The sequence below is a fragment of the Gobio gobio genome (assembly GCF_949357685.1).
Source record: "Gobio gobio genome assembly, chromosome: 17".
NCBI classification, from domain to species: Eukaryota; Metazoa; Chordata; class Actinopteri; order Cypriniformes; family Gobionidae; genus Gobio; species Gobio gobio.
In genome coordinates, this window is record NC_137110.1 from 16,218,124 (window position 1) to 16,236,445 (window position 18,322).

General features: G+C 36.5%; 1 protein-coding gene across 2 annotated transcripts in view; it reads left to right on the forward strand.

The window, feature by feature from the left end:
• Positions 1 to 16,832, forward strand: part of gabrg3 (gamma-aminobutyric acid type A receptor subunit gamma3) — a gene marked incomplete at its 5' end in the record, with an annotated part of 197,196 nt that extends 180,364 nt beyond the window's left edge. The window contains 5 exons of one of the 2 annotated variants that reach the window (XM_079840550.1): positions 928 to 1,065; positions 3,126 to 3,278; positions 12,234 to 12,433; positions 13,676 to 13,708; positions 15,019 to 16,832. In XM_079840550.1, the coding sequence (XP_079696676.1) occupies positions 928 to 1,065; positions 3,126 to 3,278; positions 12,234 to 12,433; positions 13,676 to 13,708; positions 15,019 to 15,297 (803 nt within the window). In that variant the 3' untranslated portion in view covers positions 15,298 to 16,832. The remainder of the gene's footprint in view (positions 1 to 927; positions 1,066 to 3,125; positions 3,279 to 12,233; positions 12,434 to 13,675; positions 13,709 to 15,018) is intronic. The other variant, XM_079840551.1, reaches the window with a different exon arrangement.
• Positions 16,833 to 18,322: the final 1,490 nt, after the last annotated feature.

The following is an 18,322-nucleotide window of genomic DNA, read 5'->3' on the forward strand; positions in this document are numbered from 1 at the left end:
TATCTAGGTGAGCTGCATCCAATCACTTATTGACGAAATCTCTCTAAGAAAAAAGAATAACTCTTTAAACTCTTTAAATCTTTAGACATTGTGGAACATAAGTGATTTGAACACCAGCACTCTTGCTGCTTAAAGGGACAGTTATGAAAATGACCTTGTCTTACCATGTTTTTTAACCAATCTGAATGAATTTCACTTCCTTATTTAATTTTGAACAATTGTTCTGGTCAGTCTTTGCCATGTAATTACAATGAACAAATGATTCAGAATTAACCGATTCATTGAAGAGATCCAAACTAGCTGAACTCCGAAGTAGTGGTCTTTTTCTTTCAGAAGTATGGCTATTGTTCGGAAGCATGGCGAAGTATTGTATGACTCCTGAAGTATGACTCCTAGTTTTATCACATTGAAATTTAAAAATTCGCCTTTTGTGACAGTAAGTCATACAGGTTTGCGACAACATGAGAGTGAGTAAACGATTTTCATTTCTGTGCGAGCTATCCCTTTAAGGCAGAATTTAAAAAAAGAGTCTGAAATACCATACACGTAGCAATACTTAAGAGTCATGGATAATCGACGCAAGAGCAGCATCAGTGATCATTTTTAAGATTAAAGTTCTCGAGCCTCAAGAGACAGCTGTTTCAAATCTCCTTTTGGGCCACAGGTTGCACGCTAGAGGCATATCATCTCAAGGTTGGGTGTCAGCATCAAGATGGATGCTGTGTATAATCGAACCAAACTTCTCATTTACTTCTTCTCTCTCTCTGCCTTTGTCTTCTTTGTGCCTGTGATGTGCGTTTTATTAGCATGCTCTGGGCTAGAGACAAATGCTGCAGTTGGATGCCTGACACTGGGCTGCACTCAGGCATCCATCACAAGTGAAGGGGGCGCTAGGGGTCACTTGGCTTATGCTCTATGTAATTACAGATGGATACCCACGAGATGAAATGATTTACAAGTGGAGGAAGAATTCGGTGCAGGCGGCTGATCAGAAGTCATGGAGACTTTACCAGTTTGACTTCATGGGCCTGAGGAACACCACAGATATAATTAAGACAACAGCTGGTAATTTTCTACTCTACTGTTGGAATCTAATGAGAGTATGATTATTTATTGGCTATTGATTCGAATTTGTAGTAGGCTGATAATACCATTCAAAAGTTTGGAGTCTCTATGTTTTTTTTAAAGAAGTCTCATGCTCACCAAGTCTACATTTATTTGATAAAAGTACTGTGAAAACTGTAATATTGTGAATTATAATTACAGTTATTTTTATTTTATTTTTCATTATCAGCGTTGAAAACAGTTGTGCTGTTTAACATTTTTCTTCATGATTGTTTGATTAACCCCCCGAGTCGCTTTTTTTCTTATCAGTGCCAAAGAGACTCAAATAACGTTTTTTATCATTCAGGTTAATGGAAAGTTCAATTAACAGCATTTCTTTAAAATAGAAATGTTTTGTAAAAGTCTTTACTGTCACTTTTGATCAATTTATCACTGCTGAATAAGGATTAAAAGTTATAAGTATTCATTTCCTTTTTTTTTTAAATGCTGACCCCAAACTTTTGAACGTTGATATAAATATCATAATGTATGTTTTAGAGCTAGAACTTTGGTTCAAAGCAACCATTTCTAACCCAGGGATTCTCATCCAACGTATGAATAAAAATGCTCAGTATAATATCTCCCTTTAATTTACATTATTAAATTATGCTAAACTAGTGTTGGCCTATTTTTTCAAGCAACTACCTTTACAGTCTTTTTAATGTCCTGGATTCATCACACCATTGTACTTTCTGGTAGGCCGACATTAGCATTTGTTAAATGCTGGTTTTATGCTCTATAGAAGCGACTAGATCAACCAAAGATGAAATATGAGGTTGTTTCGCTTGACAGTATGTATAGAATTTTTTTATATCTAGTATGTGTACCGCCTGCAGTAATAGACACCATTAAGATCGAAATCTCTGGGTCCAGAAGATTGTAAGCAGTTGAAATGTCACTTCAGTTAAAGCACTACTGTACGTGCACTATTGGATGACATTTTCTCAGGGCTTAGTTAACCGTACTGTGAACATTGTCAATGGACGGAACTAGACATTTTTTATTCTAATATTCATATACCAAATCTGTTATACAAGGATGGTACAGTATGGCATTTTTGCTGCAAATTGATGTTACATTGAAGTTATATTAAAACAATGTTATTCAATAATGTTTCATATTTTCAGAGAGAGATAAAAATTGCACCAAGATTCATTTTTATTTAAGATACTGACAACATTAACAAATGGATATTGCATACAGTACAGTAGCGTTCCCGTCAATTTTCAAATGATCAGTACGAGAGATCTGTATGTAAGAACCGCAGCACAGCATGAATAAAAATATTACGAAAAAAAGTAATTTGAGTGTACTAGGTATTTTGATCTTTTTTCACATATTGTTAAAACAAAATTATTTGCAATATGTGGAAAAAGATCAAAAGACCTTGTACAGTCTAAATGTTTTCCCCCTAACATTTCACACACTGTTTACTCTCACTCAGCTTGTAAAAACGGACATAAACTTCTGTAGGTTACAATGAAAAGTGAAAAGGGGACTGAAAGACAAAGTTCACAATATCAGTGCAACATGAAAGAAGCAAGATGCTTTCAAACATTTAAAAACTTCAGATTAGGTATTGTATAAGGCCTGTAATTATTCTGTATATTACGCTACCATCACTAATAGCATAGCTCAAGAATCTGCTCAATTGATAGTTTCTGCATATTCGATTTGTATTTCAAATGAAAACTTAATAAATAGCCTTGAAATATAGACATAAAAATGCCAATAATGAAAGGAGAAAAATTCTGAAACATTGCAATTAAATCAGTGCTAAAATATTGGACAGTTAGTCTATAAGTTAGACAGTCTCTTACAAAAATAAAAAAATTCAAACTGGCAGAAGAGCTATTCAAAGAAAATATAAAGGCAATATGACCTTCACAACTCATGTTAGACTTGGTTTGTCAATGCACGTATGTTTAGTCATTGAAGCACAACAGTGTATTTGAAACACCTGTGGTTTCTTCTTTTTAGAGATGTTTCATTGGTATCTCAACATATTTTTCTCTTTCTAGGTGACTATGTGGTGATGACTGTATATTTTGACCTAAGCAGAAGAATGGGATACTTCACAATTCAGACCTATATCCCCTGCATACTTACTGTGGTTCTCTCTTGGGTCTCCTTTTGGATCAAAAAAGATGCGACTCCAGCCAGAACAGCACTAGGTACATGCAGTAAATGCACCTGATCTTTGTGTGATTCACTGATGTGTGACTTGATTTCTCTGTTTCTTTAAAGAAAAAAAAAAGAAGTATTAAAGGGATAGTTTGCCCAAAAATGAAAATTACCCCATGATTTACTCACCCTCAAGCCATCCTAGGTGTATATGACTTTATTTCAGACAAATGCAATCAGAGTTATATTAAAAAATGTCCTGGCTCTTCCAAGCATTTTAATGGAAGTGAATGGCAGCTCAAAATTTCAAGGCCAAAAAAGTGCACCCATCCATTATAAAAGTACTCCACACGGCTCCGGGGGATCAATAAAGGTGTTCTGACGTAAATCGATGGGGTTCTGAAAGAAAAATATCCATATTTAACACGTTATAAATCAAAATATCTGGCCGGACCGCCTTCTGTATACAACTTATGAAAAAAGGCATTACACTTTCTTCGTAAATTGAATACGGAAGGCTAAATATTTTACTTTATAACGTGCAAAATATTGTTAGTTTTTTTTATTACACAAACCCATTGATTCACTTCAGAAGGCCTTTATTAACCCTCTGGAGCCGCGTGGATTACTTTTATAATGGATGGATGCACTTTTTTGGGCTTCAAATTTTGGGCTGCCTCTATAATGCTTGGATTAGCCTTTTTTTTTTATAACTCTGATTGCATTCATCATTTACGAATGTCATATACACCTAGGATGGCTTCAGGGTGAGTAAATTAGGGGATACTTTTAATTTTTGGGTGACTATCCCTTTAAAATCACTTTGACATACAATTTGGTTGTTACTTTGGCCATGTACACACTGCAATGTTTTGGGAGAGATTTAAAGTGCCTCCTTTTATGCTATTTTTTCCTAGTTTTGCTTTAGAGGTCTCCTACAATAGGTTTACATGCATCCATACACTTTAATTTTCTCATGATATACATTGCAGCATCACCTCTTTTCTCACAGTGTCTGAAACGGTTCCATCAAGGACTCTCTCTAAACCCCTCCTTTCCGATAGCTACACTGCTCTGATTGGTCAGATGGCCCAGTCAGCTGTGATATAGAAACAAAATTCCCATTACCATATCTGAATTTCAGCTCTGGAGGTTTCCTCAGCGCTTGTATGCGCATTAATACACACAATAACAATGGCATCAGTTTTACTGTATCAATTCGAGCCTGAGTCCTAATCCTTTAGAAGCGCATGCAAAGTGGATTTGTGGACATGACAACATGAACAACACAAACAACACTGTTCCAGGCCTCAGGAACAACCACAGTTTTTAAGGGATGGCTCAAAGTAGATGTTGTTTGTGGGAAGCCAATGAAGACCAAGCTAATGACTAATTTTAGGCAGTTCAGAATTGGTTCTGTCTTTTGAGAGACAATAGCTGTTTTTCTAAAGTCAGGCCAAACTACTTTCATTGCTTAACTGTGCTTAATTCTGTGCCGATCCGGCCTAGCTGGTACAGATATGGTTACATTTTCCACTGTGGGGCTGACGTCACTACACACATTCGACCAGCATGGTTCAGCCAGGTTCATCAAACGCGCGGAAAAATTCCTGGCCGAGAATGGTTATAATTGTAACTGTGCCTTACCGTTCTTGTAATCGTTCAGCTCGACAGTGAAAAAAACGGATTATACTGTAACTCCATTTATCGCGCACTTTGGTCTTTGAAACTTTGCATACCTTTTAAATTCATAAACAGCTATATTACACACTGCATAAAAGATAATATCCAAAAACGCATAATAGGGGCACTTTAATGCTATAGTGAATTCCCTGAATTATCATGTGTACGGAATACAGAAGTCACGAAATTGGTTGATAAATGTTTTGCTTTACTTACAATATTATAAGAATGAAAGACATTATAAACAAATGTTTTATAAAAAAGAACATCTATGTGTGTTTTTTTTGTGTGTGTGTCTGTTTGTTCACATTTATTCATGTTTTATTACAGCGCTTCATCTGTTTTTTTGTTGGCTTTACTCATTTCTTTATAGTTTCCTGCTTTGTCCATGTCCTGTCCTGGTAAATGTCACTTTTGTCAAGGTAACTTTTCTTTTTTCATTTTTTTTATTTATCAAATAATTATACCTGGGTATTTTTTTAAATGTATCCCCATGTTGTTCAATGAGAGATCTGCATGTATCTTTTAATCTATCTCATGACGTAGTTTGATTAGCTTGCCACTCTTAGGCTGTCTTGTTTGCTTAACTCTGAGCACACAACCGATAAATGGCCTGACATGGTGTTCCATGTTGAGTGTTCTCAAGCTAACAAGCAGGATCAGTGACGGTCATAAAAAAGGGATCATAGATTGACATAAAATTGTCTAAACTGATCCTATAGCTAACTGCTAAGAAAACTGGATGAAAATCCTTGCACAATCCTTGTTTGGAAGAAAATAAATAAACTGGCAACATACTCTGAGAAGAAAAAGAAGGATGAATGCAATTAATCTGTCTGACAAAAGAAGTCATTATACCTTCAGTGGAAAGAAAGGGAGTAGGAGAAAAAGTAGAGATTTGCTTTACAGGCGTCCGGTTGATCGATGAAGTCCAGAGAGAAAGGCAGCCGAGATAAAATGTGGGAGAGAGAGCGTGCTTGGGCTCACAGCCGTGGAAATGTCAGGTTAGAAAAGGATGTGACCAAGACAGAACCCAGAAAAAATTGTGAGGTGTTTAGGGTGGACAGTCAGTCTTTGAAGACATGAGCAACTTAATCTGAAAATGTATTTTGAGTGGTGACATCTAAATTAACTGCTTTTGTACATAGCCAGAGTGTATGTGGACACCCAAATCGCACACCCATATGTGCTTTGTAATTTTAAAACCATGGGCAATAATAAGAATTTGGTCCTCCTTTTTCTGCTATAACAACTGTCTCTCTGCTGGGAAGACTTTCCACTATGTTGGAACGTGGCTGCTGGGATTTGCTCCCAGTCAGACATAAGAGCATCAGTGAGGTCAGGCATGGATGTCATTGTTCAGATTTATCCCAGAAGTCTTAAGTGGTGTTCAGGTCTGCGCAATACATTTCTTCCCTGTTCCCCACTTTAGGCAAAGGGGCATGCCCATTCAACAAAAAGAACAAGAAAAAGTATAAATCTACCTGACTATATTTAGTCATACAAATGAAAGTAATTTTAAAGGTCAGTCCAGGTAGAAATAGCTCCTTTCAAGGCTTTCAACACCCATATGTGGAGTTAACATGTTCTCCCTGTGTCTGCGTTAGTTTCCCTCGGGTGATCCGGTTTCCCCCACAATCCAAAACAACACGCTCTCACACCCAACTCGTCACATATTGACGTTTGGTCAGGACCCTTTGGCGTCACTTTTTAATGCACATTGTACCTCTTTAGGGTAATTTTTCGATGCACAGGGTACTCCATTTATTTCAATGAGAAGCCTTTGACGTCATACACGGACACGTTGGGCATGGGAATGTTATCGTCATGATACAATTATATATTGGGTTATGATTTTGCCATTATGACATGTTGGAGTGTGATTCTCAATTTAATCAGCCAGCATCATTTTATTTATGTTATTTTTTATTTATGCTATTTAGCAAGTTTGAACACGTAACCCAACCCCATCCATAAACCTACCCATTTGTGTATTATATGATATAAAACATATAACAGGCAGATACGACAGCAGGCACAATTTCCTTATGAGGTGTAAAATAATGTGGGATTTTTTTGCAATCTAACGGTTACTTTTCTTAAATGAAACCGCCTCGATGACGTATGTAGCCTTCAAATGCGACCTCCGGAGGACGCAGCCTTCGAAATGAGACGCAGCAAGTGGCTCTCATGTGTCTTGTGACCGACTGCGTCATCCTAAAGAGTCGGGTATATCTTATGAATGAGATATGACTGAGTGCGTGCGTGTGTGCTTTCACGGAGCGGCGCGATCATCATTTCAGCGATTTAAACGTTAAGATCAACTCTGTTTTTTACATAAAGATATTGTATGACTTCAGAAGACTTGGAATGCATCATGAGTTAATACTTTTTTACTGTTTTTGGTCAGTTTTTGCAATAAATACCTGATTGTACTTTCATTTGCCTGTTAACATTACGTGTTTTATATTGTTGAGAAAGTGGGTAGGTTTAGTTGCTGAGTGGGGTTAGTTGCTCCTAAATATAAAAGTAGCCAATACATATTTATAAAATCATGTCTACTTTTACAAATGCAAAGAATTAAATGCGTCTTGATCTAACACAATGGGCAAACAACTGAAATCAATGGAGTACTATGCACGTGGAAAAATAACGCTAAAGGGGCACCATGTGCGTTAAAAATTGACACAGAGGGCGAGGGGTCCTGACCAAACGTCAATATGTGACGAGCTGGGAGTGAGAAAACTTGCAGCATGGGTAATTTGGAGATGTTAAAAAATTGTCCGTAGGTGGGTATGTGTGTGTGTGTGTGAGTCCCAAGCCATGTAATAAGAGGGTTGGGAAAGACCTGGCAACCTACCCCGGAAAAAACATTGCCAAGAAATGACCAAGAATCACCCATAGAATCAAAAATACACTACCATTCAAAAGACTGGAGTCATGAAGATTTTTAATCCTTTTATGCTGCAAGAATGCAGGGTTCGTTCACCCAACAATGAAAATTCTGTCATTAATTACTTACCCTCATGTCGTTCGATACCCGTAAGACCTCCGGTCATCTTCGGAACACAAATGAAGATATTTGAGTTGAAATCCGATGGCTCAGAAAGGCCTCCATTGGCACAATGCACTGTTCACTCTCAAGACCCATAAAAGGTACTAAAGACGTTGTTACAAAGTCCATCTCACTACAGTGGTTCTACAATAACTTTATGAAGCGACGAGAATAGTTTTTGTGCGCAAAAAAAAACATAACGACTAATATAGTGATGACCGATTTCAAAACAATGCATCATGAAGTTTCGAAGTGTTATGGATCAGCGTGTCGAATCATGATTCGGATCGCGTGTCAAACCGCCAAACTGATTCATAACGCTTCGAAGCTTCATGATGCCGTCTTTTGAAATTGGTCATCACTATATAAGTCGTTATTTAGGGTTTTTTTGCCCACAAAAGCTATTCTCGTCGCTTCATAAAGTTATTGTAGAACCACTGTAGTGAGATGGACTTTGTAACAACGTCTTTAGTACCTTTTATGGGTCTTGAGAGTGTAAAGTGCATTGTGCCAATGGAGGCCTTTCTGAGCCATCGGATTTCAACTAAAATATCTTCATTTGTGTTCCGAAGATGAACGGAGGTCTTACGGGTGTCGAACAACATGAGGGTAAGTAATTAATGACAGAATTTTCATTTTTGGGTGAACTTACCCTTTAAATTGATCAGAAGTGACATAAAGACATGTATAATGATACAACAAGTTTTTATATTCCAAATAGATGCTGTTCTTTTGAACGATATATGGAAATGAATTAATTAATTATACAGTATATTAGGGGTGTAACGGTACGTCAAAAAACTGACGGTTCGGTACGTAGGCCTACCTCAGTTTGAAGTCACGGTTCGGTACAGCAGTTTTATTTTTATTAAACAGTGGTTTACTGAAAAAAATTGTCTGTCCTTAAATGAATTAAATTATAACTAAAGGTTTCTTAAAGATAATGCTGTAAATTATATAGGGAGCCCTTACTTACACATTGCTATAATATTAAAGGTTAACAACAGAGCCCAAACTATTAGCCTAAATTCAGTTTCTATTTATTTTAGATATAATAATCAACACTCATAAGCTTCACATAAGGCAGTTTTTGCATTAACTTCTAAAAGTATCCAATTCGTTGTTGAAATATAATCATTTATACACAGTGGCTGTCATTTTCATGACAGATTTATTTAAACATAGCCTACATTAAATAATCAAGACATCACTAACAGGTTCCTTGGAATATAATGAATATATAGGCAGCTGTTTTCAACATTTTAACAACATAATAAAAGAAAATGTTTCTTGAGCATCAAATCAGCATATTAGAGTGATTTCTGATCATGTGACACTGACTGAAGAGATGTCTGCTTCAGCTGTGCCATCACATGAACATTTGTTTAAACATATGTTAAAACAGAAAACTGTTATTTTACTGTACAAATATTTTACAATATTACTATTTTTAATCAAATAAATGCAGCCTTGGTGAGCATATGAAACTTAAAAAAAAAAAAAAAAGAAACTTACAGACTCCAAACTTTTGAACAGTGTATATTAATACTATGCACTTGTGAATAGTTGGAAAAGATGGGGAAAAAACTGGAAAATTACGTAAAGGGAAGAGTAGAAAAGTACTGAACACACCTAACAGCCAGTGTACATCATTGCTAACATTACTAACTCTTTCAACCCGCAAACCAGCATCCTGGGTACCATCACTGATAAGTACAGGAAGTGCAGCATTACAGTCATTTGAACATCCAGCCAGTTGTTATGTCATTCTTATCCATCGCAAAAACAGATGAGAAAACTAATGAGGCTAAAATGGAGCTAAGCAGTTCAGGAAAGAGTGCCATTTTGAAATGCATATTTCATTCACAGGCTTTTTTTTTACTCAGGCAGGCAGTCATTTAACTAAGTGCCACTGTAACAGGGGAAGTCAGTCTAACAGGTGAAGGTAATCACCGTGGCCAGCAACAGCAGAGGAAAAAAGGAATGGGGTGCCAAATTCTCTCTGAAATAGATGAAGCTTGCTTGTTTCCATAGAAACCCTTACAAAACAGGGGCACAGTCACTGGTTCTCTGAGGCAACTCTAAATGTCCATGCAAGAGTGGAGCTAAGAATGTCTACACGCTTCTAAGATTCTAGGTGTTTGTGTGGGTGGATTTTTTTTTTAATTTGCAGGTGTCTCTGTTCCTATCATATGCAAGAGAAGGACTTCAGCATCTGGACAGGTGTCAAATTGAAGGCGTATAATAGTGTTGTTCTTGTTTTTTTCTTTCTGTTAAAAAAAGAATAATCATTTGCTGTAGAGGTGAATTATGGTGGTGGTTAAAGTATTGCATTTACTGATCTATATAGAGAACTGGATTGCTCATGACGTCATAAAAAGTGAAGCCACTGCGCCGCCATATTGGTATTCCCTAGTAAGCTCACACGTTTTATTGAATTAATAGGACATTGTATGATTTTACTAAGAAAATATTGCTTAACGAGACACTGTTTTTATATCCGATGTCTCCCTGTATATTCTTACAATGCAAACGTCCTAATTATGGAAATGGTTATTTGTTTAAAGCCGCTAATTTCCCCTGCTTAATAAAAAGTTACGTTCATAGTCATTAGCTAGGCGGGCAAGACACTTCAGCATATGTTACAAATGTCAAAGTGCAAAGATTTATGCCTTTTTATTCATACAGTACGGGAAATGCAAATGTTTCAACAATGATTTCATCAACAGAATGCATTTCGAAGCAGTTCATGATTTAAACAATGGTTAAAATTAATAATTCAACTAATTTAACTACATAGCCTACATTACACTTTACTGAACACTTTACTAACACTTTACTTTACAGAAACTGTGATTCTAGTAAAACGCCATAGTCTTGAGTCTGAAATAGATGTTGCTCAATCAGGAAATAAAATACAGAAATTGCATATTTTCTTAGCCATAGCTGCTATTTACACTAGTTAGATGATATAGCTACTTATAAATAGTGACAGATACTATTTGCACCTCAATGTAGTTGTACATTAAACAGTATGCAATAATAACAAATATTATTTGTTAAATTATTAAATGAATGCTGCCTTATTGGGACAATAAAGCCCTCCCTAAACCTACCCCTAACCGATAAATACACATTAGACACTTTATTTCTTCTTTATTTCTTTTTTATTGAAAATGAATGCTTTTCCTCGGGTTGATTTGCGTCAAAATTTTCTGCTGTGCGCTTTACCCCTATACTCCTATCTTCCGTCCTTTTGTCTGGCCCAACCAGACGTCAGTAGGCGGATTTTGCACTTAAAATAAAAATAAAATACATGCATCATAACTTATACAGACAAATAAGGCTGACTGCTTTATTGCCAAGATGATGCATGGTAGACTTTGAATTTTTAATACAATATAGTGCAATATAGTAACAGATGCTTGTATCAATATTTATTGTATAGGCTATTCGAAATAAATTTCTGCAACTAAACATAGATATATGTTCATTTTTAATATTTCCTCCATAATTACGTACATAAAGAAATATATTTTTGTGTTAGGTCGGTTACCTGTGTCAGAAGTGCTCAGTAGACACACCCACAAATTTAATATATGACCTGTCCTTTCTGAAAATACCACAAAACATTACAGATAACATCTGAAGTGACAATTAATTTGCATACATATATCGTAAAACTGATCCTGTGAGACTGAGACTCTGGAAATCAGGTGATTTTCGGTCAATGTTTTGGCTGTAAATCAATAATGCCTTTTGTCAGTAGAGAATAGTAAGATGGCCGCTCGAACACTTCCAGTGGCTTCTCTGTCTGGTGGCAGTTTAGAACGCAATGAGCAATCCAGTCATTATACAGATCAGTGATTGCATTACTTTTTTTTCTTTCTTTCATATTGCCTGTATTAAAATCCTGCCTATGTAGAGCATTTCAAGTCAATCACTTATGAGGTTCCATTGTAGCCTAGTGAGGCAGCTCACTAGATTTTGGATGGAGCAATTTTTTTTTAATACCTGTACAACAACAACCAGAGCAATGGAGTCTTATATGGAACTTAATCAGGTCTGCTCTGTGAAAAAGCATCACATAATTACCTTAGAGCCAAAAAATAAGGTCTGTTTTGTATTCAGCAGAGATATCAAACTACATTTTGCTCATGTTAACCATGTCAGCGTACGCTTTAGATGATTTAGCTCATATTTTTCATTAACAGGCATTTCCCTCGTTACCGGCCTTTCCATCTAATATCCTCTTTTGATTATGCAGGAATAACAACAGTATTAACCATGACAACACTCAGCACGGTGGCACGGACATCACTACCCAGGGTCTCATACGTCACAGCAATGGACCTTTTCGTCACTGTCTGTTTCCTGTTTGTTTTTGCGGCTCTCATGGAGTATGCCACACTCAATTATTACTCCTACAGTGCTAGCAAACCAACCAGCAACAAGACGAAAAGATCGGTGAGTACCATGTTCTGCACTAATCAAGATTGTTTAATAATAATAATAAACTGTATTTTATATAGCACCTTCAAAAAAAGCAGCTTCTCAAGGTACTTTACACAATAAAAGGTACAAAGCGTACAAATGCTTATATTCTGTGCATCTCTAATATTAGAAGGGAGTGCATTACAGATTCCAGGAGCATAGGATGAGAAAGCCCTGTCCCCTACATATCTGTGGGACAGCCAGTAAACCTGCTTGAGAGGAGCGCAAGAAAGATGACGCTTAGGAATATATAAAGTTAAAAGCGTAGACAGAAACTGAGGGGCCAGACCATGTAGTGCCTTATTTGTGAGCATAAGGATTTTAAAATAAACACGGAACCTGACCGGTAGCCAGTGCGAGGACTTCAATATTGGATGTTCATTTCTCCTGACACCGGTCAGGTACCTAACAGCAGAATTTTTCACATAGCAATTTGTTGAGTGTGGTTTTAGGAACCCCAGCAAGAAGTGTATTGCAGTAGTCAATGCGAAAAAAAAAAAAAAAAAACTATTGATAAACCTTTCAGTCACAGGAAAAGATAGCATAGGTTGAGGTCTAGCAATATTTCTGAGATGAAAAAAGGAATTCTTAACAGTTTATTGCACATGTGGGTCAAAAGACAAACTCGAATCAAATATAACAAAATATTTTTAAAAATTATTTAGTTTGGAACTCCAAAACAGAGCCATCTATGTTTAACATTAGTGAACCAGCTTTACGAAGCTGATGAGGAGAGCCAATGAGCAAAACCTCTGTCTTATCCCTATTAAGACACAAAAAGTTTTGGGTCATCAATATTTTTTATCTCAGAAATACAATGTGAGAGAAAATAAACATCCACATTTTGACCAGGCTTAGAGTGAATATAAATCTGAATATCATCTGCATAGAAATGATAACTAAGCCTGAGTGATCTTAAGAGCAAGAAAATGTATAAATGCTCAAAAGTAAGGGGCCTAAAATTGAACCTTGAGGGACACCAGTTGGGACAGAGCCAATCTCTGGCGCTCGAAAAGATTATTAACAGTAAGGCGATTGTGCAGCTGCAAAGCCACAGCACGTTCTAAAGTTTTTGCCAGAAAGGGTATGGCTTGGTAAGGTTAGGGTAAAGGTTTGGAATGGGGCGATAATAATTTTTATAATTATATTAATATAAGTATAATATAATTATTAATTAAAGATTGTATGCTGCAGTTTATGCTGTTCTTTTTTTAGGAGAATGCTATGCATCCTGTTCACACAATATATGTAAGTTTTTTTTTTTCTTGCTCTAGCCATCTATCAAAGTTTCATGTCCACCATTTATATTTTATATTTTTAATACAGACTAATTTTGATTTAGCGTCAGTGTGCTTTGGTTTGGTTTGGTTAGTGAAGTGATACAAGAGATACGGAAGTAGCAATGGTAGGGTTTAGCAGTAATTACTAAATGTTTATAAAGATATATCACAAATGTTTGTAGAAGCAGTCTGCATGCCTAGGTGCTTGGTTTTATACACCTGTGGCCATAGAAATGATTGGAACACCTGAATTCAATGATTTGGAGGGGTGTCCCAATACTTTTAGCAATATAGTGTATATTAAGTAGCATACTCAGGTGTATTAGCATGTCAGGTAAGTCATTAAATCGTTACTTTAACCCTTTCAAATACACGAAATACTCATCAAATCTGACAGACTGTGCTAATGACTTTTCAGGTAGAGTCTATTATTGTTATACCTTTATAAAATAGGGATGTATTATTGCTATCAAATATATAGAGACAGAAGTTCGCATATGTGTTTGTTATAGGCGATCTCTCAAGATGGTATGGTATGGAAATATGATTTCATTAGGCTGATGTTGTTAGTCTTTGTCTGTGTGTGTAATGTGATGCTAAATTATGGTTGAGCAAGCACGTCTTACTTTTTATTCATTGTGTTTCTCCGGTGGCAGTCTCCGCAGGTGAAATTTTCCCACTCTCTCGCCGATCACTCATTTTGATTAGATCTTATCTCTGCTGAGAAGCACAGATAATTACCATAGCAATTTTACACGAAACAAATATTACCCTATAGGTGATCTCACATAGATTATCTTTCAGTTCTGTAATTACCATGCTTTGTTATGTCACTATAATGAGACGAATAACTGGGAATAAGTGGCAGAATACTACTGTAGAGTTTTCGTTGTGTGGTCTAAAGGGGTTTAGAGAAAGGATTTAGACAACCATGCTCAGATTTTAAGGTCATTGTACCTGCCCGGGAGAGATTGATGCTGCTCTTGACTTGCCCACCGGAGAGAATGCTGTTAGTTCAAGTGAGTGGGAATCTCTTTTAGAAGCCACCATGATCTTATGCTTTGATTGACAGCCCACTCTGAATGACTTGTTTTGCTCATGGCATAGATTAGATGCACAAGCATGCACTTCGACTACAGATTTGTTGTTCGATTGGATGACATATTGTGTACAGTACATGCAAAACGCATCCAAATGTATGACTCGGTAGCTTTTCTGGATGCGTATTGCAAACGAGAGCCCTTCAAATTCTAAAAGGATGTTGTTTTTGTCCAACAGAACTACTCAGTACTGGATGTGGGTCCACCTCCCACAGTTATCACGCTCAACAACTCCATGTACTGGCAGGAGTTTGATGATACCTGTGTTTATGAGTGCCTGGATGGAAAAGACTGCCAGAGTTTCTTCTGCTGCTATGAAGAGTGCAAAGATGGAGCGTGGCGAAAGGGCCGTTTGCATATAGACATTTTGGAACTCGATGCATACTCTCGTGTCTTCTTTCCCACCTCTTTCCTATTGTTCAATATTGTCTACTGGGTAGGCTACTTATATCTTTAGCAGTCCCACACACCTCACGACGCAAAGGACTTGACTTTTGGTTCTGTCAGAAACAAAGAATAGACTGAACCAGGACTTTTCAAGGTACAGAAAAAAAAGAACAAAAAAGAGCGGATACTGGTTATCAGAGTTGAGCTGTGGTGATACAAGGACTTCTCCATTAGGAGAAGAAAATGAAAAACGAGACTACAGAAACCGAAAGCTACAGCAGATACGTCAAAACCCTTAAAACCAGGCTGTTTTTATATATGGTCAGGAAGGAGCTCTTTAAGTGGTTGCAATTCTCTGGCAGATACCTTGCCTTTTGTTCTTCAGGTACCAGGGGGAGAAAAAGATTCACTACGTTCCTCTCACACAATCTCGTCTTTTTATGGGTGAGAGAGCAACTGTAAGAAGTCAAGGTGTGAAAAATCCTTAGGCCAAGACAGAGTGAGAAAAAAAATGCCTTGCATAGCATGTGACCCTCTGACTTTTGGTGTCTCTTACAATCCTGGTAGATCGTTCACATGAATGGAAACCTGTCATCTAGCCATCAGTCAAAACCAGACCGGCTTTCATGTAAGCGGAGCTTTCAGAGCCATCTATAGTGCCTTCCACTGGAGGAGAAGCCATCAGGCAGAGAAATCTTAGAAATGATGGCAGGAGCATCATCTGGTCTTGACTGACCGCTGATGGTTTTGTTTTGGAGTTTATTCGACCTTTAGTTATAGTCACCCATTATTTTAATGCGTTCAACATGTCTAAACCCATTGTCACTGCATGTTATAATGTTAAGCTCTACCCTGAATCAGCACAATAATGGCAAGAGAGTAGAACCATTTTGGAAGATTTGGAATATTAATTAGTATGTAGATTGCAAATGTATGCCTATATTTCTAGATTTTTATAGCATAATTTTTCCACACAAAAGAAAGGTGAATTAAAGATTAAATTAATATATTATACTGTAGACAATATTTTATTTTGAAATGCCTAACGTCTATTAGCATCAGTTTATTAGTTAAAAAAGTGCATGCATAGAATGGATCGTAAGTTCCAGAGACTCTCACCCTTTAGTATAGTCCAGCTGGCAAAATAGTTGCTATCCATGTCTATGCCAAGTACAGCAAAATACACACCGCCCAAAGGAAATTAAGGGAAGTGAGTGTCTCTGGATCTTCATGGACACATTTGAATTATTTGCAGATTTTATTATTCTGTCTAGGACTTGCATCTACAGCCCCATCCTATGATATGGCAATACATTTGACACTTGCAGGTTCACTTGAAAAGTACAATTCTGTCATCCTTTATTCACTCTCAAATGCTTTACATTTTCCAGTCAGAATACAAAAGGAGTTATCTAGCGGAATGTCAAGGCTGCGCTTTTCCAAACAATACAATTTGGTTGTGCTCTTTGGGAAAAAAGTAAAAACAATTTGGTTACACTTTATATTAAAGGGATAGTTCACCCAAAAATGAAAATTACCCCGTGATTTACTCACCCTCAAGTCATCCTCACTCTTCTTTCAGACGAATACAATCAAGAGTTATATAAAAAAAAATTCCTGGCTAATCCAAGCTTTATAATGGGAGTGAATGGGAGCCCAAAATTTCAAGCCCAAAAAAGGCCTTCTGAAGTGAAGCGATGCGTTTGTGTAAGAAAAATATCCATATTTAAAACGTTATAAAAATATCTAGCTTCCGCCAGAACGCCTTCTACAGAGCCCCGCACATGACGTGCAGGAAAAAAAAGTAAATTGTGCACACAATTTATACATTTATTCCCTCGATTTATAAATCATGCACTCAATTTACTATTTAGTTCCTTCGATTTGCTAAACCGTCCACACGATTTACAAATTTGTTCCCTCGATTTATAAATCATGCGCACGATTTAGCAAATCAAGGGAACAAAGTAGTAAATCGTGCACACGATTTATAAATCGAGGGAATTCATAAATAAATTGTGCGCATGATTTAGCCTACAATTTTTTTCCTGTATGTCATGTGCGTAGCCTTCCGTATTTAACTTACGAAGATTCAACTCTCTCACAGTTCAAAACGCTTACGCTATGTCCTAGTCATAGGCCTACGTTACGCTTTTTCGTAGCTTGAGGGTAAGTAAATCATGGGCTAATTTCCATTTTTAGGTGAACTATCCCTTAAGGTGACCGTGTTACAGTGCAATTATACATTTAAGTGTAAAGTAATAATAATGAACTACATGTACTTACTATAGGGTTAGGATTGGGGTTTGTTTAGGGTTAGTTGCATGAAATTATGCATCATTTATAGTTATCACTATATTAACTACATGTAACGTGTAACAAGGGCACTATAAAATAAAGTGTTACCGAAAAATCATACAGGTTTGGAACGACATGAGGGTAAGTAAATAATGACAGATTTTGTTTATTTATTTTTGAGTGAACTATCTATTTAATAATAAGATGGAGTGTCAGAATAATACCCATAATCAAAACAGTTACACCTTACACAAATGTTTGACATGGCTGCATCATTGAAGTAACAATGAACAACATTTGTACTGCCTTTATTAATCTAGGTTAATGCTAGTTTATACTGATGTTCATTGTTAATTCACGTTCATTCATCATTAACTTGTGTTAATTTATACAACTTGAAATGTTAAAAATGAATTTGTTTATGTATAAATTAACATGAACTTTGATTAATAAATGCTGTTAAGTGTATTGTTCATTGCTAGTTCATGATACCTACAAAATGAAATATGTTGCAAAGTGTTACCAAACTATCTTCAGCACACTGCAGTAAGAACCCTAATCACTGTGCTCATTACCAAACTGTAATTCACAATAAGAGTTACTGTGTTGCCTTAGGGTCACCTGCACAGAGATACTGTGAGATGATCCATTAGGAGCGATTGAATGGATTAATATAAGGTATCTACTTCAAATTATAGTCATTACCAAAGGATTCACACTAGCTGAAAACATTCTGAGGCAATCGCAAGTTCTTTTTCTTGATTTATTGTTTTGAAGTCATTATTGTCTCATAGGTA